The sequence below is a fragment of the Lactuca serriola genome, chromosome 3 (genome assembly GCF_051521515.1).
Source record: "Lactuca serriola cultivar US96UC23 chromosome 3, Lser_US96UC23_V15, whole genome shotgun sequence".
NCBI classification, from domain to species: Eukaryota; Viridiplantae; Streptophyta; class Magnoliopsida; order Asterales; family Asteraceae; genus Lactuca; species Lactuca serriola.
In genome coordinates, this window is record NC_136410.1 from 50,368,162 (window position 1) to 50,394,339 (window position 26,178).

The 26,178-nt window shown below is 37.5% G+C and overlaps 1 protein-coding gene, 1 long non-coding RNA gene and 1 pseudogene across 2 annotated transcripts; all 3 read right to left on the reverse strand.

Moving 5' to 3' along the window:
• Positions 1-5,823: 5,823 nt before the first annotated feature.
• Positions 5,824-12,428, reverse strand: LOC145095240 (taxadiene 5-alpha hydroxylase-like; annotated as a pseudogene).
• Positions 12,429-13,375: 947 nt separating this feature from the next.
• On the reverse strand, positions 13,376-15,024 carry LOC145094417 (taxadiene 5-alpha hydroxylase-like). The gene is made up of 3 exons (XM_079032626.1): positions 14,107-15,024; positions 13,808-13,995; positions 13,376-13,688 (listed from the first exon to the last, which is right to left on the reverse strand). The coding sequence occupies exons 1-3, from the start codon at positions 14,930-14,932 to the stop codon at positions 13,389-13,391; spliced, it is 1,314 nt and encodes a 437-aa protein (XP_078888752.1). The 5' UTR covers positions 14,933-15,024; the 3' UTR covers positions 13,376-13,388.
• A 2,439-nt stretch (positions 15,025-17,463) lies between these two features.
• Positions 17,464-25,775, reverse strand: LOC145092247 (uncharacterized). The gene is made up of 3 exons (XR_013702461.1): positions 25,259-25,775; positions 22,927-22,999; positions 17,464-17,788 (listed from the first exon to the last, which is right to left on the reverse strand). It is a non-coding gene; the product is annotated as an uncharacterized LOC145092247 (long non-coding RNA).
• Between the last annotated feature and the right edge of the window lie 403 nt (positions 25,776-26,178).

Below are 26,178 nucleotides of genomic sequence, written 5' to 3' on the forward strand. Positions count from 1 at the left end.
TTGGTATGATAACTGTTAGTGAGACTCTTGCATGTATTGTATATGTTTGCATATATACCGGGTGGGGCCTGATGAGTGTGTAGTATGCTAGCTTTCTTTGTGACTCTTGCATGTATTGTATGTGTTTGAATGTATACCTGGCGGGGACCGATGCCAGGCGGGGCCTAATGAGTGTATTGGGTGGGGCCCATCGCATGTTATTGACAGATTTGTTCCGGGTGGGGCTCGATGGTTGTCAGGAAAGACCCATTATATTTATGGTATGTGGTATTTTGGGGAACTCACTATGCTTTTTGCTTACGGTTTTGATGGTTATGGTTTCAGGTACTTCCGGTTCGAAAGGGAAGGGCCCGACTTGATCGCAACACATCCACCCATGTTTCCACAACTTGATGATTTTGGGATTGTACTTTGATAACTTTTCTATTATGATATGCATTTGAATGTTTGGAAAAGATAATTGGTGTTTCTGGTTAAACTAACAATGAAATTTTTACCTTATAATTTTTGTGACGTTACACTATGGTTGTGGCAATCCCTTGAGCAAGCATGGTTTGCATTAGAGTAGGATCCATTTGAAATTGTGGGTTTGCATTAGTTGCGTCTGGATCTCCTCCGAGATTTGGAGTTTCTACCGAAGTTTGAGTTAATTCTGGAGCACTTCTTGGATTGCCTCAGGGGGTTGGTGGTGGACGGACGAACTCGTGGACTTTTTCGTGGAGGCATTGTCCTAATATGTTTTAGATGGATATGTTAATTTATTTTACACTATGTTGTCATAAACAAGTTGTATTTAGTGATAGTGTATTTATGTAACTTGTTCCTGAAACCTTACATATGTCCAATCCATAGTATGAGAGTTGTAACCGATGTTTTTAACTAAGTAATGATAGTATACTTCAAGCATTACATGTAATAAGTTTCACATTCAAAAAATATTGAATGTAGTTTCATATATTATAACTGCTTGTTTTCAGTTACAAAGATACCAATGTATAAGGTTAGAAATGGAAACTACTTACAAAAGATCAATTACAAATCATGCAGTTATAAACACTTGCAAAACAAAATCTATTCATCAAAATTTCTAACCCTACCCTAGATGAAACGTCTATGGCCCAAAACATGAAATTAGATAGAGGACCAGTTCCACGAACTGCTCCTGAATATAAAATCACTCTTGCACGACAACCACCGCTTGGTACTCAACTGCATCCAACCGGTTCTCGGTGATCTAAGTCTTGTGTCTAGTGCTCTATAATGAACACTCATGGCGTTTGCATTGGTGCGGTTAGCACCTATGCGATGATATAGGGTATGAATGGCCTTAGTGTCCTCCTGCTTTACTTCCTCAAGCCTTTCGACTCGCTGCTCTAGTGAAATAGAGCCTGAACCTCTGATGAGGCTCTCTAGGGATCCAACACTATCATATAATCGGTCGCCTTGAGTCACAATGTAGGGGATCAGATCATTCTTAGGGTCGTCCCTAAGTGGTGCCTGGGGCGGAGCCTGTGAAGACTCACCAATCTCATACTGGGGTGGGAGGTCAGTAATTCTCTTCTTGTGGAGAATACCAGGGACCCAAGATGGCTCATAGGGCATGGTCCATTTCCCCAATTGACCACAAGTGGGTTGTGAAACATGTGCGTCGGGTCTAAATGGTATATAAGACGAATGTTGATCCTCGGGGTCCTCATCAGGTCAGTACCCTTGACATTAAGGAGATATAGCTGGTAGTGTGGTCTTGGCAGAGAGGATGTTGGGGTAGGATGGGCGGGTTCCTCATCAGTAAGGTCCTCCTCATCCTCGACATGACTATCATCATCAATCTCTTAGGGCTCCTGGAGTATGCCCTTATCGTCAGACTCCTCGTCCTTTTCGGGATCATCCTCCTCCTCATCATCATCATTCTTATATGGATCGTCCTCATCTAGGAGGTCTGTTGGAGCGTCTTGGAGGAAGTATGGGTCCCTGGCTAAGTGTATCGGAACCTCGTGTAGCTCATAAGGATCGACAATCTCCATCCAAGCAGGACGGTCATCGGGTAAATTTTTCATCTACATAAAAGGGTTTTAAGTGTGCTAGTAATTTTTTAAATGCCTAAGTATTAAAATTGTATAAGTGTTTTAAGGTTGACATAAAGGTTCTATGGTACAAGGTATCTGCAACAAATCTTGAGAACATTCTTCAACCTCTAAAACTCTCAACCATTGTAGGTTGTCAAACACCTTGCTTAAGGTTGGTTGTGCACCGGCCCGACCATAAATAACATAGGTGCACATTCCAATTTTATTTGTGGTATGGCTTATGTATGGTACTAACCTTAGTTGAGGCATCTGACTTAAAGGTTAACTTGGTAGTTTTAGTTGAAGGGACATTTAGAATTTTATTACTGACAGGGCTACAAGTTTCTTAGTAGGAATAAAAGGATCCTGAGATTTGATATGGATTTTGTTCCTTTTATTATTAATGCATTTTAATCTTGTGTTGATAATTTTACCAACTAGTGGTCCTCGAAATAGATGCATTAGTTAACTAGGTCTTAAAGTTGACAAAAGACATATAAAATTTTACAAATTTGATTCATCTCGTCTGAATTAAGCTATGACATAAATCAAAATGAATGTTAATTATCACATAGAACTATTACAAAAATAATAATGTTTTAATGGTACGTATCTTTCTCATTTCAAATCAGATGATATTGTTGATTGATCTAAGCATACGCTCAGATTTTCCAATTTTGTGGGAGGTATAAGGGCATGAAAAACAAAATTGAATGCAATGAGTTGAAAAAGAGTTATGAAATTGTTGGTTGTTGTATTCACCCCCATTTTCACATTGAAAATATTTTATGGTTGTTTGTAATTGGTTTTTGATGTACGTGGACAATTCAACAAATTTTGAGAAAACCTCGGATTTTTGTTGTAAAGGATAAACCTAAAGATATTGAATATAATGATCAAGAAAAATGGCATAATATTTTAAACCACTGATATTAGTAATAGGAGATGTCCAAACATCAAAATGAATAATATCAAAGGCATTAGCAACAATAGAATCTAAAGTACCAAAATGAAGTTTCACGTGTTTTCCAAATTGACAAACATGACACAAAACATCAAAAATAATTTTATTACAAGAGATTGAATTATTGGAAATGGATGACTGAAAGACATGGTTGTCTGGATAGCCAAGACATTGGTGCCAAACATTGGAGCTTACGGAGACAAAGACTTGTGGATATTACGAGAGAACAGGGTAGCGTAGGCCTTCACTATCACATAGGATTAGGGTTTTGCGAGTCCGGTAATCCTTGACAATAAAACCAAATTCGGCAAATTCAATGGAACATTTATTTTGACAGGTATATTCACGCACATAAATAAGGTTTTTAATAAACGAAGGTGTAATAAGGACATTATTTTGATAAAGAGGTCGGTGAAGGGTGTTAAGAGGAAATTTGGTGTGTCCGGTCGCAACAACAGGTATTTTGGATCCGTCCCCAACTAGAACATGACGAGAAATATTATTATTATCACAGAGGGAATGGAGTATAACTGGTTTTCATGAACATGATTGGTGGCGTCGGTATCCATCACCCATGAATTAGGTTCTTGAAGTGACATGAGCTGAAAAGTTAAGGTAGATTCATGGGTTGCTTATCAGATCCAAACCAAGACCATGGTGGAGTAACATTAGGTTATCCCTGAATTTTAGTAGAATTAGCAGCTATGTGGGCCTGATGATTATTGGACTGGCGATATTGAGAAGGACCAAGGAGGCTTGATATGGGTTGTTGTTGTTATTAATATTGAGGTGGGTCAATCCACTGAAAGGAACTGTTGGATCGAGGATTTGTAGGAGGGAGAATAAAGACCCAACCATATTGTTGGGGTGGGCATTGACTGAAATTTCCACCGCTGAATTTGGCGCCTCTTTTGATGTGTCTATGTTATTGTTGTTGACATTGATTGGGTTGTTGTTGTTGGCGATTTTATTGGTTGTTGTACCCCCCCCCCCTTTTTATTTTTGGTGGAGGTAGTATTAAGGAGGGTTGGAGACAAAGCGTGATCTCCATGAGCGGACACAGTAGAGCCTCAAGTAAATAAGATGCGTTGTTCTTCCGACATTAGAATGGACCTTGTTTCATCAAAGGAAATAAACGAAGTCTAGTGGCGGATTATGCTAGCGACATTGTCAAATCGTGGGAAAGACCATTAATAGTGTAAATAACAACATTCTTGGCAGGTACCTTGGCATCGGGAGATAGATTCTCAAGAATATCAATGATTGATTTTATTTTTAAGTAGTAAGAAGCAACATTGAGGTCCCTCATGGATATGTTTCGAAGTTCGTTGTCCAGTTGTATTGATCGAGAATCCTTGTTGACACAAAAGAAGCATTATGTTCAGTCGTACATGACGATCATTAGTGTCCTTCTTGGTGATGGTGTTGACAAGGTTTTTGTGAGAGAGACGAATATATACATCCTTTTACTACATCGTCTACTTTCTTCCATTGTGGATCGGTTTGCTTTACATTTGGTTCATCATACATATCACCAATATGTTCAATCGTGTCATATGCTTCACAGTGAGTGGTGAAGAGCTCCCTCCAAGAGTCATAGTTCCCCCTTTTCGTGATCAAGAATAAGAGGAACATGGTTTTGATATTTGCAACATAAAAGGCTTTGCGAGGAGGGGGTTAGGGGTCAATATAGACGATGACAGAGGAAGAAGAAGAGTATGGTTCTAGTTCAAGTGGGGGAGATTTGTAACGGTTGGAATCTAGGTATTTACCTTTCTTTCCCTTAGAATGAAATTTTAGTGCATGATTTGTTCGTTCGTATGTTGGGCGTACTTAGGGGTACGCTTAGCGTACTGGGGAGGGTTGATCGCGGAGGTGTACCACGTACGCGGGGCGTACGTTGCTGAAGACCAAAATCCTAATATTCAATGTGAGATTTTGGGCTAGTAGTTGAGCAGCTTTTGTGTTCAACAGACGGAGGTGAGTCTTCTCACTATACCAATGGGTCGAAGGCACCAATGCCGGCCCATTACTTGATGTGAAATCTCTATAATTGATTATGCAATGGTCTGTTATTTGGTGTGTACTGATTTACGTGAAGACTATGAGGGAGCCCATGGCACCTGGTAATACCATGAGGGGGAGCCCATGACCCTTGGGTATAAGACCATGGGGTAGCTCATGGCATCCCGGTTGAAGACCATGGAGGGAGTCCATCGCAATTTTATGTGTATATGTACATGGCATTATATGATTATGTGATTTGTGTATTTTGGGAAACTCACTAAGCGTGTGCTTATAGTTTTGTTGGGTGTTTCAGGTACTTCTGGTTCTAAGGGTAAGGGCTCGACTTGATGGCACAGCGTGCACTCTCCAGTATGCCGCACTAGTTGTTTTGGGTACTCTGGTCTTTTGAACAATGTGTTATGTAATGGAATTTTTGGAAAACAATATGGATGTTCTTTCTAATTATTAAATGAAGAATTTTACCCACGTTTTTGGGCTGTTACACTAGAGGTGGTAGAAGGGGCTGTTGGTTGTAGAAAGGAAATAGAGGGAAGGATCGAGTGATTTTAGGAAAGCAACTTTGATACCATAATAATGTTTGAATGGTGCGTATCATTCTCGTTGCATATCAAGGAACAATAAAATACATAAATACATGAATACACACAATGGGGCGTCTATACAATGGGCCATATACATGTGCTATAGATAAAACATACACGACAAACACACTAATACACAAGAAAAATAATATTATCAAGGTTTACAAAGAGGGAGAGAAATGAGCTAGTAATTATCAGACTTGGCAGATATTCTTATAGGAATCCCCTTAGAAGGATATGGGAGTGAATCCATGAATATTGGCTCCTCGGGGTCTAACAACGACCAGTTATATTGTGTTACAACATAATGCACCAAAACACGAATATTGATCTTCGCCAGTTGGTAGCCTGCAAATAGCCTAGGTCCTCCACCAAATGGTATAAAAGCATAAGCTTGAACTGGATCCGTAAATCTACTCGGGTTAAACTCATTGGATCCGGAAAGCACCTTTCATCATAATAGGTTCTGTATATAGTCCAAAGCACCTGCTCACCACAGCATCAGAGAAACACAGTACACCTTATGTTAGATACTTCTGAATCCAAGCAATATTCATGTGTATGTGTGTGACATGTGTGTGTGAATAAAAGTAAGGATATTACCATCATATAAGTTATACCTTCTAGCCTTTGGGAATTGTAAATCCTTCGAATTCAATGTCAGTTGTTGCTTTTCTGAAGGAACCATAGATGGGAGGGCAGAGTCGCATGGTCTCCGAGCTACTTGCCTTTTATACTCCATTTTCATCACATCTTCAAGCGTCAAAGGTTCACCTGGCTTTTTGGTTTTTTGCAATGTCTTCATGTTCTAGCGATAAGATTAAAAGATAAACGCAAAAAAACCATATATTAATCACTTGATCATGAGTATAATTTCATGAAAAAAGGGGGAGATAAGGAATTAAATGATGCGATGGTACCTTTTAGTAGAAGAGAGTAGCAGTCTGGGTGGGTTGCGAGCATCTTAAACATCATCGTAATGGCATAAGATGTGGTATCATGGGCTGCAAAGACTAATAAAACCACATTATCAACAACCTCGTCTTCTGTAATCTCATCTCTGATCAACGCAACCACCAACTTAGAAAATATCATGGCGTCTTCTTCATCTCTCCCTCCTTCCATTTCCTCTCTCTTTCGTCTCACCTGATTAGTAATCAATACCTTTTTTATCTTTGTTCTTGATTTCTTGGCTCTTGAGAATTTACTGTAAACCGAAGGATAAAAAGGTGTAGATATCTATCATATCTTGAATGTATTTTGTATTTCCATATATAATGAAATAAACCCTACAGGAATTGTAATGCAAAATTATTCTTCAACTTGGTATCAGAGCTAAGATTTACAAGGGCTCCGATTCTCATTCCTTCCCTCTGATTCAAGACTTCAGATCACTGCCAATTATCAAGCCATGTCTTTGTCAGTACCATTGTTAACTCAACCAAGATCGCCACAGCTATTAGCTGTAAACTCCCGAGAACGAATTACCTGTTGTGGAAGGCGCATGTTGTCCTAATTATTCGTGGAGTTGAGTTGTACGGGTTCCTATATGGAATGACAGAAATCCCACCAATCAAGATCACAATCAGAACTGGTGATGCAGCAAAATAGGAGGATAATCCAGATCATGCAGCATGGGTTACTCAAGATCAGGCTATACTAGGAGGCTTGTTATCATCCATGACTGAAGAAGTGCTTTTGCAACTCACACGTTGCACATATACGTCCAAACAGTTATGGACGTCGCTTTAGACTATGTTTTCAGCACAACATAGAGGTAATTCCATTCAAATTTGCGCACAAATTTCTAATACAAAGAAGGGAGACATGAGTGCTTCTGAGTATTATCATAAGATGACAGGGCTTGCAGACACAATGGATAATATCGGCCATGCCATGACTAATGAGGATGTCATTGTGTATATTCTTGCTGGTCTAGGACCAGGTCATGGTGACTTATTTACATTTATCACCGTGCTCAGCAATCAAAGAGAAGTAACACTACCTGAATTTTAATCATATTTAATAGCCCATGAAGCCCAATCCACGGTTGTTAGTAGCCCAACAGATTTCGTCTCTTTAGTGAATAATGTTACAAAGCAGGAAACAAATAGTCAACGAAAGAATCATAATCACGAAGGGTACTCTAGAAATTTCAATAACTAAAATCTAAAATCAAATTACCATGGTGGAAATCGAGGACGTGGGCGAGGTCGTGGAAGGTACAACGGTTGACCAAGGTGTTAAGTGTGTGGGATTCCTGGTCACACCGCATTGAATTGTAGAAATCGGTTCAATCATTCCTATCAAGTGGAGGAGTACATGGGCGGAAACAGTGCCACATTTGGAAGCTATAACAATGATCCCAATTGGTACATAGATACGGGAGCTACAGATCACCTCACAAGTGACCTTGATCGCTTGTCACTACCAGAACGTTACCAGGGCAAAGACCAAGTTCAAGTTGCCAATGGCATAGGATTGCATATTTCGCATGTTGGTCATTCAAAAATACATAGTTTGTGTCGCCCACTTGTGCTCAAAAATATCTTACATGTGCCACGTATTAACAAACACCTTCTTTCAGCTAATAAACTTGTGTCTGATAACAATGTGTTTATTGAAATTTACCCGAATGTTTTTTTTTTGTTAAGGACATACTCACGAAGAAAACTCTTCTAATCGGTAAGAGCAAAAAGGGTTTGTTTCCGGTGCCAATCAAGCATACTTCTCGTTATGTTGGATTCAACAATAAAGTTTCGTCATCCCAGTGGCATCAACGTCTTGGTCATCCTTCCCCTGCAGTTGTCAAGTCTATTTTGAAGTCAAATAAGTTAGGTTTTTCTTTCAATAATGTGTCGCCTGTTTGTGATGCGTGTCAATGTGCCAAGAGTCATCAACTTTATGTCACTTCATCACCACTTGAGCTTGTTCACACTGATATTTGGGGACTAGCTCAAGTGCCTAGTGGAGGTTTTCGGTATTATATTAGTTTTTAGATGATTATAGTCTTTACACTTGGATTTATCTTATTAAACGAAAATCAGAGGTCGAACAAGTCTTTTATAAATTTCAAAATCATGTTGAACGTTTCTTAATCACCAAAATCCGCATGATTCAATCCGACTGGGGTGGTGAATACCACAAGCTTCATAAATATTTTCAGCAAATTGGTATCTTGCATCGTGTGTCATGTCCTCATACGTCTCAACAAAACGGTGTGGCGAAACGAAAACATTGTCATATAGTTGAAACCAGTTTATCTCTTTTAGCTCACTCGTCTCTACCACTCCGATTCTGGGATGAGGCCTTTCTAACAGCATGTTATTTAATAAATCGAATGCCAAGTCAAACCAAAGCTAACTCTACTCCAATGTCACGTCTCCTCAACATCACACCTGATTATACTTTCTTACGAAATTTTGGATGTGCATGTTGGCCTAGTCTCAGAAAGTATAACAAACACAAGCTTGATTTTTGTTCTACCCTATGTGTTTTCTTAGGGTACAGTTCTATGCACAAAGGATACAAGTGTCTTGACAAGAAAACTGGTAGAATTTATATTTCTCGTGATGTCGTTTTTGATGAGTCTAAATTTCCGTTTGCTTCCTTATTTATATCTAATATACCATCATCCAACCAGAAGGTGTGTATTTTCCTCAAAATGAACCAAGTATAACGAATGACCACATGAGAACTTATGACTTATCATTATTGTTAGCTAATCCTTTTAATGAAGTTGCAACCTTACCTTTTACTAGCACATGGAACTCACGAACAGCAAACTCCATACCTTTCCATGGTGTATAGTCACAAGAACACATTGTTGGGCGTAATCATAACGTCGACCCTGCTTCTCCAAGAGTAACACCAGAAAATGCATCTCCTAGTAGTCTGTCTCCAGCAAATAATAACAGCGGCTCGAGTTCCAACATTGAAACAGCGTCAGTGCCTCCTATAGATCTAGTGCAGCCTAACGACGCACCAGATACACTTGCTTCACCGTCACAGTCAAATACACCTTCACCTCAGCAGTAAATTGTGACTCGGGTCAAGCAGGAAAATTTTCCCCTCCGAAATTTACTGATGGAACTTTTCAGTGCAATCCCAACAAGCGTGCATTTTTCGCTGAACCCACGTCTCATAAAAAAACATTGTCTCGACCAAAATGGAGACTAGCAATGGAAGCAGAATTCGATGCACTTCAAAAGAATAAAACTTGGACCTTGGTTCCACGTCCTAGTGGTGTCAATATAGCTAGCTGGAAGTGCATATTCAAACTTAAACAACATCCAGATGGTACGATTGATAAGCACAAGGCATGTCTTGTTGCGTGTGGGTTCACTCAACAATATGGGGTAGATTATCAGGATACTTTTAGCCCGGTTGTAAAGCCGGCTACCGTTCGATTAGTTCTTGCACTTGCAGTATCCAGAGGTTGGCACCTTAGACAAGTTGATATGAGTAATGTGTTTTTGCATGGATTCTTGGATGAAGATATGTAGATGAAGCAACCTCCCGGTTTTGAAGATGCTAACAATCCGCATTTTGTGTGTGAACTACACAAAGCTATCTATGGTCTTAAACTGTCACCGCATGCATGGTTTTTGAGACTCAGTGATAAACTATATCAACTTGGGTTCTCCTCTTCCAAAGTCGATACTTCCCTGTTTATGTTTCGTCATGGGAGACACACGATCTACATGTTGGTATACGTTGATGACATCGTGATTGCTGGTTCATCTCAGGGAATTGTTGATCAATTAGTGTGCACCTTATCCACTGCTTTTCCAATCAAAGATCTTGGTCATCTCAATTATTTTTTAGGGATTGAGGTCACTCACAATTCAAGGGGAATCACTTTGGTACAACACAAATATGCTTCAAATTTCTTCATAAGGCTCACATGGAGAATTGCAAGAGTGTCTCAACCCCTATGTCTGTCACAGATAAGCTCACAAAAGATTATGGAAAAGTGTTAAATGATGATGAAGCATTCAAATATAGAAGCATGGTCGGTGGATTACAATATCTCATTTTAACACGGCCCGATATCTCTTTTGCAGTGAATAAGGTCTGTCAATATTTTTCCAAACCTACTGATATGCATTGGGAAGCTATGAAACGTATACTCATATACATACATAAAGGGAACAAGTAATAATGGACTTAACATTCGGAGGTCTAACTCTAAACTACTAAGTGTATTTACAGATGTTGATTGGGCTGGATGCTTAGATTATCGCAGGTCTACAGGAGGATTTGTTGTCATTTTAGGTCCAGATCTGATCTCATGGAGTTCTAGAAAACAGCCCATGGTGTCACGATCAAGTACGTAAGCCGAATACAAAGCATTGACAAATGGTACAGCTGAAGTAATTTGGGTGCAATCTTTGCTCAGAGAACTAGATGTGTGTCAACCAAGACCTCCGGTTCTATGGTGTGATAATTTAGGCGCTAAGTATTTGACAGCAAATTTGGTGTTTCATGCACATACCAAACACATTGAAATGGATTTCCATTTTGTTAGAGAAAATGTGGCAATGGGAGCTCTGGATGTACTGTTTATCTCAACTAATGATCAAATTACTGATGGTTTCACCAAGCCAATTACACGCCATATGCTGGAATGTTTCAAGTACAATCTTAACCTTGTTATGGTCAAGATTGAGGGGGGATGTAAACCGAAGGATAAGAAGGAGATTTCAAATAATGATTAGATAAATATATTTGTATTATTTAAAGTTAGTTGTTGTAGATATCTATCATATCTTGAATGTATTTTGTATTTCCATATATAATGAAATAAACCTTACGGGAATTGTAAGGCAAAATCATTCTTCAAATTTTACTCCCCGGAAAATTCACCGGAGGAGATAAAACACCTTCCAAGACACGCTTAAAAACACCAAACAACGTCTCTGGTTCAATCCCAATCCCAAACAAGCATTCAAGCACGATGGTGAAAGTAAGCATTTTTGTGGATCTACTAATTTCTTTACTGTGTTGCCAGTTTTTCTGAAGATGTTTCTGAATTGAGCTGCACATTCTTGGCACCATAGCCTGGAGCCCAGTAATGGTGAGGGTGGAAGTGATGATTCTACGAAGGCAAGGATGCGAGTCTCCTTGTTTCTACATGATGGAGTTCTTTCCCATTAACTCTACTGATGAAGTTGACCATGAGCTTACCACCAACTTGAGCTGCCATTTGCAACACTATGTCTTCGAAACAAAAAAGCAAGAGCTTGTTTTGAAAGCATCGATGGGATTCCCCTTGTTTCTTCATGATTGAATTCTTTCCCATTAACTAAACAAAATAAGTTGGTGATGAACTTATTGCCAATTTAAACTCATTCAACATGAAAACTTGTTAGCTGAAGCTCCATTTACCGCCACAGTTGGTGATATCCCATGAGTCTTTTTTTGAACCGTTTGCCATGCTTTCTGATTCTGAGTTGGAGAAAAGCCGTTGAACAGTTTCTTGCTTTGAGCTCTGTAAAACCTGATTGTTTCGCCGATCCAAGGGAGACCCATTTGGCCGGAAGGTAGTTTGGTCTTTTTCCGTTGGTTGTAGGTTTTGTAAATGATGATGATGATGAATGGTGGTAAGAGAGAGAAGATAAAGCCTGCCGTTGATGTTGTTTGCTTTATAAGATGTTGAGTTTATATAGAGATTTGAGTCAACTAATTGTTTATATAAAATTAGCTGTGTTTTGACCTTTGAGGGTGGCAGATGAAATCTGAAGTCGGGCCGACTAAAAGATTCATGTTATAACTTATAACCTGCATGTTCTCCTTGACTTGGGGAAAATACAAATACTCTATTCTATTTCAATTCCTTCAGCGTGTTTTTTTTTTTTAAATAATCTATAGTCAAACATGTTCAGACATAAATACATAACGTTTTTTTAATCTAAAGTCAAACTTGAAGTTATATTATGGGGTTTATGATTAAAGGAAAGTAGTCGCTTATAGTTGTAGTTGAATGAGTTCACTAAAGTTTTGTTTAAGAATCCAATTCCATCGTCATGTGTCTTGAACGCGTCTTCAAATTTTATTACTAGCGGGGCTACAAGGTTCTATAGCTTGTTGGTAATAAGAGGATCTCGAGATTTGATATGGATTTTGTTCCTTTTATAATTGTGCTCATATTTTTCCCAACTATATATTAGTTGTCCTAGGAAAAGATCACAACCCATTTTCTGGAAGATGTAAATGTAACCATCAAAATTTATTTAGTATTTAGGTAACGGTGGACATAGGGGTGACAATCCTATCGTATTCGGTAAAGGTGGACATAGGGGGCTTCTGGGGTGGCCGGTGCAACCCTCAAATATTAAAACACATTGTTACTTTTTTCGGAAATTTTCTGTAATAATGTAAATTTTTGGTCATGTTACCCTTAAAATCATGTATGCCACCACTGAGATTTTGTCTTGCGTTAACCACTGGTGCTCGAGTTGGCGGGTTGATGTGTCAGAATGCGTCAACGCGTACAAGACTCATATATGTATCACGGGTTGGCGAGTTGGAAAATCAACCTGGATACGACCCCTAACCTATTTAATTATCCTGATTTGATGGTTAGATTCGGATTCATGGGTCAGATTCGGGTAAAAAACGTAAAAATTTTACAAATTTGATTCATCTCGTCTGAATTAAACTATGAAATTAATCAGAAAGAATGTTAATTATCACAGAAAACTATTACAAAAATAACATTAGCAAGCTTTACAAGGAGTTAGAGAGTTAATTGTCAGACTTGGGAGATATTCTTATAGGCATCCCCTTAGAAGGATGTGGAAGTGGATCCATGAATATTGGCTCCTCGGGGTCTAGCAACGACCAGTTATATTGTGTTACAACATAATGCACCAAAACAAGAATATTGAGCTTTGCTAGTTGGTAGCCTGCACACAGCCTAGCCCCTCCACCAAATGGTATAAAAGCGTAAGCTTGAACTGGATCCGCAAATCTGCTCGGGTTGAAACTCATTGGATCCGGAAAGCACCTTTCATCATAATGTGTTCCATATGTAGTCCAAAGCACCTACTCAGAGAAACACAGTACGCCTTCTGTTAGATACTTGTGAATCCATGCAATCATCATCATGTGTATATATATGTGTGAATATTAAAAGTAAGGATCATCATATAATTAAGTTGTACCTTCCAGCCTCTGGGAATTGTAAATCCTTCGAATTCAATGTCAGTTGTTGCTTTTCTGAAGGAACCAAAGATGGGAGGGCAGAGTCGCATGGTCTCGCGAGCTACTTGCCATGTATACTCCATTTTCTTCACATCTTCAAGCGTCAAAGATTCACCTGGCTTTTTGTTTCTTGCAATGTCTTCATGTTCTGGGAATAACATTATAAGATAAACGCAAGAAAACCATATATTAATCACTTGATCATGAGTATAACTTCATGAAAAAGGGCAAGATAAGGAATTAAATGATGCGATGGTACCTTTTAGTAGAAGAGAATAGCAGTCTGGGTGGGTTGCGAGCATCTTAAACGTCATCGTAATGGCATAAGACGTGGTATCATGAGCTGCAAAGACTAATAAAACCACGTTATCAACAACCTCCTCTTCTGTAATCTCACCTCTAATCAACGCAGCCACCAACTTAGAAAATAGCATGCCGTCTTCTTCATCTCTCCCACCTTCCATTTCCTCTCTCTTTCTTCTGACCTCAGTAATCAAAACCTTTTCTATCTCTCTTCTTGCCTTCTTGGCTCTTGAGAATTTACTCCCCGGAAAATTTACCGGAGGAGATAAAACGCCTTCCAAAACACGCTCAAAAACACCAAACAACGTCTCTGGTTCAATCCCAATCCCAAACAAGCATTCAAGCACGATGGTGAAAGTAAGCATTTTTGTGGATCGATACAGACTAATTTCTTCACTGTGTTGCCAGTTTTTCTGAAGATGTTTCTGAATTGAGCTGCACATTCTTGGCACCATAGCCTGGAGTCCGGTAATGCTGAGGGTGGAAGTGATGATTCCACGAAGGCAACGATGCGAGTCTCCTTGTTTCTCCATGATTGAGTTCTTTCCCATTAACTCTACTGATGAAGTTGGCCATGAGCTTACCACCAACTTGAACTCGTTGGACATGAAGAACTTATTTGCGGTGGCTCCATTTACGACCACCGTTGGTGATCCCATGAGCTTTGTTTTAAACACCTGGCCATGCTTCATGATTCTTGGTTGAAAAAAGTTCTCGAACAATTGATTGGTACGTTGAGCTTTGTAAAACTCGACTGTTTCTCCAATCCAAGGGAGACCCATTTCGCCAGAGGGTAGTGGTAGTCTCTCTTTGTTGATTCTTCGTTTGGAGTTTCTGTAAATAAAGAGTACGATGAGGAAGAATGGAAGGAGAACTGAGAATGTTAGGGGAAATGGGATGAAGATCATCATGATCGAAGGGTTTGAGTTTGTGTTGTATTGTTGTGTATATTGGTGGTTTCAGATGAGTAGGAAGTGGAGTATATATATGGTGATTCAAATTTCAAAGGGAAAAGATTGGTCGAATTTAGTCAGTTGCTAAAGTCAACTGGTGGTTTATAGTATATACACTAGTTGTTTTGGAGGGTGGCGGATAAAATCTCAAGTCGGGCCGACTAAAAGATTCAAATCGTATTCCTTGCATGTGCCTCAAAATATTTTGCTCGCCAGGGGAAAACCCGCTGACCTTGTTTCACAGTTGTAAAGATTCTCCCCAACCCAACATTCAACACAATTTTTCTTTTTTCCTTTTTAATGTTAACGCTTTCAAGTAAGGTTTAAGGGAAAACATTATGCAACAACCATTCACGTTTTCTAAGCCAAAATAGGTGTCTAACTTATAGTTTATATATGAAGTTATAAGTTACGTACTACTTTAATGGAGTAATTAATATTTTTGTGGTTATACATTTAGATTATATATTATATATGATAACTTAATTAGGATAAGTTTTTACATATTGTAAAACACAGGTTTTCATTTTATCATTTAAAAGTAATAGTGTTACTATTCATGATTTTTTTTTTCTTTTGTGTTTTTGATTTATCATTGTGTATTAGAAATATGAAAAGTTTTTCACGTTTTGACTCTTGTTTTTGGAAATAGGGAATAAAACACATCTTATTCATTTAATTAATTAATTTTTAGTACATATTTGTAATATAACTACTTTATCAACTATTATTTTTGTAAAATTAGTCTCTTGGATTATTACTATATGTTTATTATGACTTTGGACAAAATTGTTGTTGAATATTATCAATATTTGTAGAATTAGTCTCCACTATACGAACCTAGTTTAACAATTTGTACGTTCATAAATGAGAAGGCAAAATCGCAGATGATCTTAATCCATCTGCGATTTTAGTGGTTATTTTTATAATCTTTGATTTTTTTTTTTTACTATTTTCTATAAAAAATATTAAGAAAAATGATTGTTTTTGTAATTTTCTCTTGATTTTATGAATATAATATAATGAATCTTTAGCAAAGAAACTCGTAAATATTAATCGTAAATTTTGAGTTCCTTTGCCAAGAGTCTAGCGATGAGAACATGATAAGTCTTCCATCATCAATATTAGATAATTTTTGTTAGCAAAAATGAAATTTCAAGAAAGTTCAAGTTTTTCACCTAGATCTTGATGGTTCTAATGTTATCTAAATTTTGATTATGTTTGTATAGATCTTGATGGTTCTAATGTTATCTAAATTTTGATTATGTTTGTACCCGTATTAAAATTTCTAATCATAGTTACCTTATAGAAAAAAAAAATCAAAAGCTTTATCATGAGGGTCAAACCTAATACCATAGTATAACTATATAAGTAGAAAAAATATTAATATTCCATAATAATATAACGCTTGACAAGCCCCGCCCAGGCTATGGGGAACCTACAATGAGTTCAGGGAATTAGATTTTAGAGGGCATAATTTAACCAAACAATGTTAATACCAATATTACTTTAGGAGGCCCATTTCATATGTCTATTTCAATCTCAAAGTGTCAATCATAACCCAATCCTTCCTAATAAATAAATAACTTTTGTCACATGTAATCTTCTCTTTTATTTGGACACATGACATTTTTTAGAATTTTAGAATTTTTTATTTTCCACTTGTCATTTTATTAAATTAAAATTCCACATTTAATATGTAAGGTAATATATATGTAAGATATGTACTAGAAAATGGTTTATATATGTAATATATTCAATACATTAAAGCCTCATTAATTTTTATAATTCAAAATTTTTCTCATTTTTTTTATAAATTCAAACTTTCCAAATTATTAAAATTTCATATTTAATTTTTTTTAAATACACCTACATAGATCTCACACCTAGTATAAACTATAAGACGTTAAAACTAAAACAAAACTCATATTTAGAGAGTGGGGATTAGTGATGGTAATTGCCAAAAATCATGATTGAGAGGTTACAACGGAATTTACAATTTGGAAGCACTCAAATCCTTCCCTGTCAGTCACATCACATGATCACACTATTTCTCAATTATCACTTGATTCAATCTCAATCGGAATTCACAAATTAGAAGCACTCATCTCTCAATTGGAATTGGAAGGACTCGACTCATTTATCATTGTTGACTTTCTCTCTCGTCTCTTTGCTCAATAGCTTCGGGTAATTTTTAATAAGTTAGAAATCAATTGACCAATGTTACTAGTTCAATATTTACATGTTTGTCATTTTATTAGACGTAGCTACTTAGAATCAGTTTCCTTAGTTCTTTGATTAGTTTGATAATTTCTCAATATTATATTATGTATACAAATGCAAAATTACTAATATGATTAGAATTGGAGCCGATTTGCTTGTTTTAGAGTAATCTATGAACTGTTTCTGACATATAAGTAAGAAATATTACATCTTAAATTCCGTAACTCTTTCTCCTTTGATCACTTTTTCTCCTTCGATCCTCATAGAAATATTACATCTGTTGAGGATAATGTCATTGATTCAGATTGTGATAATGTCAAGTATATTAACTTTCACCACTTAAGCTCCCAAAACACATGAGTTCATTAATCTGATCAATTCCCATATCAGAGTAAGGCTCAATGGGTAGATCATCTTCCTCCACCACAGAATCACAACACACGGGTTCTCTGCTGTTTTCATCTGTCAAAAATATACTTTCTTTTACCAACTTATGAAACTGACACATAATATGCAACCACTAAAACACATTAACGTGGTTAAATATTTTTCATCTAAAGACCACTTTGTTGCATAAATAAGAAGCCTTATGGGAGATTAACTCACCAAATATTGAGTTGAATGATGATGGAGATGGAGTTTGTTAAAAGAGAACAATATCAACTTGGTCAACCAGTCACGTGCAAGCCTTCTGTTATTCTTCAGTTATTTTCTTTATGTTTTAGTAATTGCTTTGTTGAATTAGTCAAGCTAGTGGGTAGTTTGTTTTCATAGCCTTATTCCTGTTTTCTAGGTAGCAGCAGTTTTCTTTTTCAGTTTTACTTCTGTTTTTATGCTATGTAGCTTTCGTTACTTTTGATATATGCAGAAAACACTTTTGTGTGTCAGTTACTCTTTCTTCCAAAACTTGCTCTGCTTGAAACCTGTTGTGTCAAAAGGTGTTTTGTCTTTGCTAAAAGCTAACAAAGTGGTATCAGAGCCTTGTTGTCAATGGCTGATTTACAAGTTGTTGGTGGAGTAAAGAAGCTTAACAATCAGAACTATAACACATGGTCAACTTGCATCATGTCTTATATGCAAGGACAGGATCTGTGGGAAGTTGTGAAAGGGACCGAAACAAAACAACCTGAGGCAGAAGATAACAATGGAAACCTACGAAAGTGGAAGATCAAGGCAGGCAAGGCAATGTTCGTCTTAAAGACAACCGTCGAAGAAGATATACTCGAGCATATCAGGGATATGTCAACACCAAAAGAGGCATGGGATACGTTGTTAGCCCTATTCTCTAAGAAGAACGATACAAAGCTACAGTTACTCGAGAATGAACTCTTGTCTGTGTCTCAACAAGACATGACAATTCCTCAGTTCTTCCACAAGGTGAAGTCTACTTGTAGAGAAATTACGGAGCTTGATCCTCAGTCTCAAATCAGTGAGACGAGGATGAAAAGGATCATTATACATGGTCTCAAACCAGAGTTTAGAAGCTTCGTAACTGCAATTCAAGGTTGGGCAACTCAACCCTCACTAGTTGAGTTTGAGAATCTCTTGGCAGGACAGGAAGCCTTAGTGAAGCAGATGGGAGGTGCCACGGTTAGGACTGATGATGAAGCACTTTACGCAGAGAAAAGTAAAGGGAAGTATAAATCATAGTCTAAAAAGAAGTCAGACAAGAGTAAACACCATGAACAAAGAAAGACGAGTTGCAAGTTTGATAAAGGAGAATCGTCTGAAGATAAGACAAAGAGTAACCGTTCCCACAAAAGATTCCCTTTCAGGTGTAATAATTGTGGGCGTAGGGGTCACATGGCACGTGATTGTCGTTCAGAAAACGTTGAGGAAGGAAATGCTGCAACGTCTCAAGTAGAAGAAACATGGGATGCAGAAGCTTTTTATGCTCAAGACCAAGAAGAGGTGGCATTTAACGCAACAGTAGAGAGTCGTGGCAACAAATTTGAAGAATGGATAGTAGATTCTGGATGCTCTAATCACATGACTAGAGAGCATAAGAAGTTGCAAGAATCCAGAAATTATGAAGGCAGTAAAGTAGTAGTGATAGCTGATAATTCAAAGTTGTCGATTGCTCACATTGGCAATGTTGTGTTTTGCCCAGAAGACAATAACAGAGAACTAAAACTTGAAGGTGTGTACCATGTACCAGGTATGAAAAAGAATCTTCTTTCTGTCTCTCAACTTGCTTCTGCTGGCCACTATGTGTTGTTTGGCCCTGATGATGTGAAGATTTACAAAGAATTTGTGACTCCATCAAAGCCAATTCTAAAGGGACGAAGATCAGACTCAATTTATGTGATGTCTGCCGAAACAGCTTATGTAGAGAAGACAAAAAGGAATGAAAATGTGGATCTTTGGCACATGCGGTTGAGTCATGTTAGTTATGACAAGCTTGATTTGATGATCAAAAAGCAAATGGCGAAAGGTCTCCCTCAACTTGAAGTCAAAAAAGGGTTTAGTGAGTGTCGGGTGTCAATTTGGAAAGGCTCATCAACAACCATTCGAACACTCAAAGTACAAGTCTAAGTTGCCTCTAGAACTTGTACATTCTGATGTATTTGGACCTGTTAAGAAACCGTCTATCAAAGGTTTGAAATACATGGTGACCTTTATAGATGATTATACAAGATACGTATGGGTGTATTTCATGAAGGAGAAGTCTGAAGTGTTCTCCAAGTTTCAAGAATTCAAGAATGAAGTTGAAAGAGAGACTAAGTATAATATTGGTTGCTTAAGATCAGATAATGGTGGGGAATATCTGACCTCTGAATTCAGTGACTTTCTTAAGGTACACAAGATCAAGCGTCAACTTACATGTCCAAACACTCCGCAACAGAATGGAGTATCCGAAAGAAAGAATAGACACCTGGGCGAGATCTGTAGAAGCATGATTCATGACAAGAATGTACCAGGTCAGTTTTGGACAGAAGCTATGAAGACAGCAACTTATGTGATAAACCGAATTCCTCAACAAAGTCTTGGTTATTTGTCTCCCTTTGAGAAGCTTAAGAGGTTGAAGCCAAATGTTAGTCATCTTCGTGTCTTTGGGTGTGTGTGTTATGTGTTCATACCCAACCATCTACGCAGCAAGATGGATAAGAAGGCTGTTCGGTGTATCTTTGTGGGTTATGACCAGGAAAGGAAGGGTTGGAAGTGTTGTGACCCTACCTCTGGTAGATGCTATGTATCGAGGAATGTGGTATTTGATGAAACTTCATCATGGTGGTCAATTGATCACAAAGCTCTTCCTGATTCTAAAACCCTAAGAGATGAAGTAGAATCCTCTAAAGTAAGAGTACACCTGAATAATGACGAAGTCATTATTGATAATGAAGATATCCAAGACAATGCTAACAATGAAATCAACAATGATAATGAGAACCATGAAGCCACAAGTGTCAGAAAGTCTACAAGACTTAGAAAACCTAATCCCAAATATGCCAATGCTACTTTAGTAAAAGAAGATGTGTTTGAACCAGAAACTTATGATCAAGCTGCCACTAAACGAGAATGGGTTATAGCAATGGAAGAAGAAGTAGCTGCTTTAATGAGGAACCAGACGTGGGAACTAGTTCCAAAACCTACTGAAGTGAAACCCATCTCGTGTAAATGGGTGTATAAAGTGAAACGTAATGCAGATGGGTCAGTCGAAAGATTTAAGGCCCGGTTGGTAGCTCGTGGCTTCTCACAGCAATATGGGCTGGACTACGAGGACACTTTTAGCCCAGTGGCGAAGTTAACTACAATCAGGGTTCTGTTGGCTTTAGCAGCTAGCAAGGGATGGAAACTTTGGCAAATGGATGTAAGTAATGCATTCCTATATGGAAACTTGGATCATGTCATTCACATGGAACAACCCCTTGGATTCAAAAGCAAACAACATCCTAATTATGTATGTAAGCTCAAGAAGGCGTTATACGGGCTTAAACAGTCTCCAAGGGCGTGGTTTGGGAAAATTGGTGAATTTCTTGAACACAATGGATACACAAGTACATCTGCAGATGCTAGCCTGTTTGTGAAGAAATTTGGAAGCAAAGTAGTGATGGTGCTTGTATATGTCGATGACTTAATAATTACAGGTGATTTAGATGACATGATAGCTCAGCTCAAACAGAACTTGTGCACTCGGTTCTTCATGAAGGACCTAGGGAAATTGAAACACTTTCTGGGTTTAGAAATCAACTATGATGATGATGGTTTAATTCTACACCAACATAAGTACTGTACTGATCTATTAAAGAGGTTCAAAATGGTTGATTGCAAGGGAGCTGTAACACCCATGGATAACAATGCTAAGTTGTGTGCTAACATGGGTAAGGAGTTAGATGATGCAACAATGTATAGAAAGTTGGTGGGTAGTCTTATATATCTCACTTTAACGAGACCAGACATTGCATTTGTAGTTGGTGTTTTAAGTCGTTACATGCAGAATCCAAGAAACCCCCACCTTGGGGCTGCTAGAAGGGTATTAAGGTATATTAAGACTACTCTCAATTATGGAATCCAGTTTAAGAGGGAATCTGAATGTAAGCTGATGGGATTTTGTGATGCTGATTATGCTGGTGATTTGAACACTCGAAGGTCAACTACAGGTTATATCTTCATGCTTGGATCCAGTATAGTATCTTGGTGTAGCAAGCGTCAACCCACAGTCTCCCTTTCCACAACTGAAGCCGAATATAGAGCTGCTGCAGTAGCATCTCAGGAATGTGTGTGGCTTGTGCAACTTTTAAAGGATTTGAACCAAGAAGTTAACTATAGTATTCCGCTGCTTTGTGATAATATGTCATCAATCAAGCTTGCTCAGAATCCTACTTTTCATGCACGTACCAAGAACATTGAAGTTCATTATCATTTTATCAGAGAAAAGGTCTTAAAAGGGGAAATTGACCTTAAATATGTAAACACTGCTGATCAGGTTGCAGACCTGCTCACAAAGAGTTTATCAAGTGCAAAACTGGTTGAGTTTGGCGACAAGATGGGTATGGTAGAAGTTGATGTTGAGAGGGAATGTTAAAAGAGAACAATATCAACTTGGTCAACCAGTCACGTGCAAGCCTTCTGTTATTCTTCAGTTATTTTCTTTATGTTTTAGTAATTGCTTTGTTGAATTAGTCAAGCTAGTGGGTAGTTTGTTTTCATAGCCTTATTCCTGTTTTCTAGGTAGCAGCAGTTTTCTTTTTCAGTTTTACTTCTGTTTTTATGCTATGTAGCTTTCGTTACTTTTGATATATGCAGAAAACACTTTTGTGTGTCAGTTACTCTTTCTTCCAAAACTTGCTCTGCTTGAAACCTGTTGTGTCAAAAGGTGTTTTGTCTTTGCTAAAAGCTAACAGAGTTGCCATAAAGTTGAGGCCAATGTAGAATATGAAGATTGTTGCAATGATCACCATGGCATAAGCAGGAAGTGCCAATGCCCAGTACCTCAGTTTTTTTTTTTTTTTTTTTTTTAAAAAAAAGGTATGTTATACAAAATTTCATAACAAGTTTTACGTAAAATATAAAATGTAACATACACTTTAACCAGACAACACTTAATGAAAAAAAAAAACACATTATGCTAGGATTTTCAAAGAATTGTGCATACTTACTTGCTAGGATAATAAAAGATACCAATGGAATGTAACCAAGGATCAGGAACATATGCCCACACCATGAAAATAACTGTTTGTACAACAAAGTAAAACATAATATAAGAAAAGGGAGGAGCTTTCAAGAATCTCTTAGTTTGTCATCACTATAAGACGTTTATGAAACGTAGCAAATAGTCAAAAATATTTGATAAAAAAAACATTTAGTAAAAAGTGTAAAGAAAGAAGAATACATGTGGCAACAACAGTTGAAATGGCTCCTACAAACCCATAAACTTCAGAAGGGTTAGGACCATGGTCTCCTGAAACACCAACACATGAAACCCTTTTGTTGTCTGCTTCAAAAACAGAGAAAGTTGTTCCCCTGTTTCTAGAATAACTAAGGGGTTGTTTGATTTTGATCTGGATGGGTCCGGTCAGATGTTTTTTTCTGACTCGGTCAGATCCGCTTGTTTGATATGGGCAAATAAATATCTTACTCGGCCCTTGGACATCTGACACGGTAAGGAAAAAACGAGAAGCTGACTGAGACCGATTGTCTTCTTTATCCCTCGCGTGCCCTTCTCCTTATCTAAGATCGTATTTTCCTTCCGTTCCCATCTCATTCCTTGTAAATCCTCCCACCTCTCTCCTCCCTTTCCTTCGTTCTCACCGAGCAGAGCCGCCGTTGGCCGACCCTCCACCTGTGACGCCTCCAAACAAATCGATCAAACTTCTTTTCCCCCTCCTTGAACAAAAATTCTCTTCATCGACTTCTTCACACTTGGTCGGCCTCTGCATCACCGGCTTCTATTTCATCAGCACCGACCACATCGTCTTGCTCTTCCATTCTCCACCGAAGCTAGCAGCGCCGTCCAGGTACTCCATCTTCCTCCCCCCCCCCCCCCCCTTTTGATTTTATGTGGCTTTTTTCTTTTTGTTTTTTTTAATCAATATGTTGATATGTCAAAGGTCGAACTTTTTTTAGTTTTTTACGATTAAGGATCAAATTTGGAATTAGTTCTTTTGTTGATTATTGACTGCGAAAGGATAATGGTCTTATATCTACTTGTGAAACAAAAATTTGTGACAGGGAGATATTTGTTGAGTATATAAAGGAACGCTACCATATGGAACATAAATAACAGTCAAAGTGTTATACTTACAAACATGTAATTTGACCAAAACTTTCAACAGATCAATGTTAGGTTATTGTTGATTAGCAACAGTGTGGGGTCGATGTGTGTTGTTTATTGTTGTCCACGATCAAGAAACAATCATGTACTTTTGGTTAGATGTTTTGGTAATGGAAATTACATTTGGTGCCAACCTGATGAACTCAAGCCATTCATTTAGCACTTTGAATTGCAATTTTCTTTCATATACACGTGTGTTTGTTGTTGGTGATAAATTGTTGCTAAATGAGGTTTCTAGTATTATTTTTGTAGTTACGATTTTTATTTATGTAGAAAAGATGATTTGTATCGGTTGATGTTTGGATGTTGTGTGTGTGTGTGTGTATATATATATATATATATATATATATATATATATATATATATATATATATATATATATATATATATATATCTTTTTTGTTATGAAAAAATGTATGTTAAGTTGCAAATAGAACCAAGGGTAAAATGGTCATTTTGCATCAGTCAGCATGTTCAGTCAGATGTATAATCAAACAACATGTTTTCTTATTCGGTCAGAATTTCTTACCCAGACATACCTTTCTCAGTCAGCACTTTCTCGGTCAGCAACTACCAAACGGGGCCTAAGAGTCCTTCTAGGGCTATCCAAAGAACATTGATCTTCCATTGCCTTTTAAACAAAGACTCAATGACTAATCAAATACTAAACCCTTATTCCTAATTGTTGTAAGCTTAATTTACAAAAAAACTTCATGTTCTTGCAGATTCAAAGTCAAAATCATATTTAAAGGTCAAACACCATACAGATTCAAATAACTCTGATATGTGGTGCAATATGATTATCAAATTTATCGTTGCATAAGTAAAAGAACATAATTTACAATTAGAAATTTACCCAATATTCAGAAGCAATGAACAACTACCCAAACCTGAGATACGTTTTTACAATAAAAAAGGTGAACGAAAAATTCATACTAACAGAACCCAAATCGAAAGATATTAACTGCCCTTGTTTATGAAAATTTTCCCTTGGTTAAGCAAGAAATCAGTAAAATAGTAGCTTAGGTTCATACACAAAAGATGCTGCATCAATTAGAAGGAAAAAAATTATGGAATCAATTCTTTTTCCGAGGCATTCGTGAATCATTTTAGATCCATTCAAAAGAGGTGAATAACATGGTTTTGGCAAAACTTACGATCAGCCAGTAAATGTGGAAACGTTGAGTCGTTGCCGGAGCCGACCACCGTCCACTTTTGTAATTGTTCTCTATATCTTTAATATTACATGGGTTTGAATTTTGAGGGGATCGTTTAGTAATCAGGGATGATTCTTTTCAATATTGGATATATCGTCAAAGAAAGTAGGGAATAAAAGATAAGACAGACAAAATAAATTGTAGGGTGTGGTGGTGATGACGGATAGGGTTTATGGATGGCAGCGACTGATGATGACGGTGGTGAAGGTGGTGGTGGTTGTTGTAGTTGGCGGTAGGTGGTGGAGAATGAGGCGAAAGATGGCGAGCGATGGTTTTTCTTTGAGAGAGATGGCTTGAAAGCGAAAATCTGGAAAAGTTTATGACGTTAGGCCTAATTTTGGTGGGCTAATAAACTATCATGTGGGCCAAGCTTAAGGTTATATACTTATATGTTCGTTCAGACTTCAGACAATACAAGAGGTCTTTTGATAGTTGGGTCCACTCATCTATTCTAGGTTGGGAGTCTGGGACTGGGATTGCATTTTGATATCAAGTCCGAATCTGGCTTTTATGGTGAGATACACTACTAACGACAAATAATCTGATACATTAGATGTAATATAAATATTTAAACGCCATGTATAGTAAATATTATAAGTGGAAAATAACATTGACTATGCTTCTCTAAAGTATAATTGTTACGTCGTTTAAAAAAAACATTTAAACAAGTGGAAGAAATAGTAAAATACATACCGCAAAGTCTATATGAGATGAACCATTATAAAAGTTTGAGTAAATTACAAAAATGTCTAAGGTTTACAATCAAAATATCAGATTTAGAGTAATTTTGGATTTTTGCTTTATGGTTGTCTTGGTGTTCTCTGGGGATAATCACTTCATAGGTGATTCAACTATGTTAT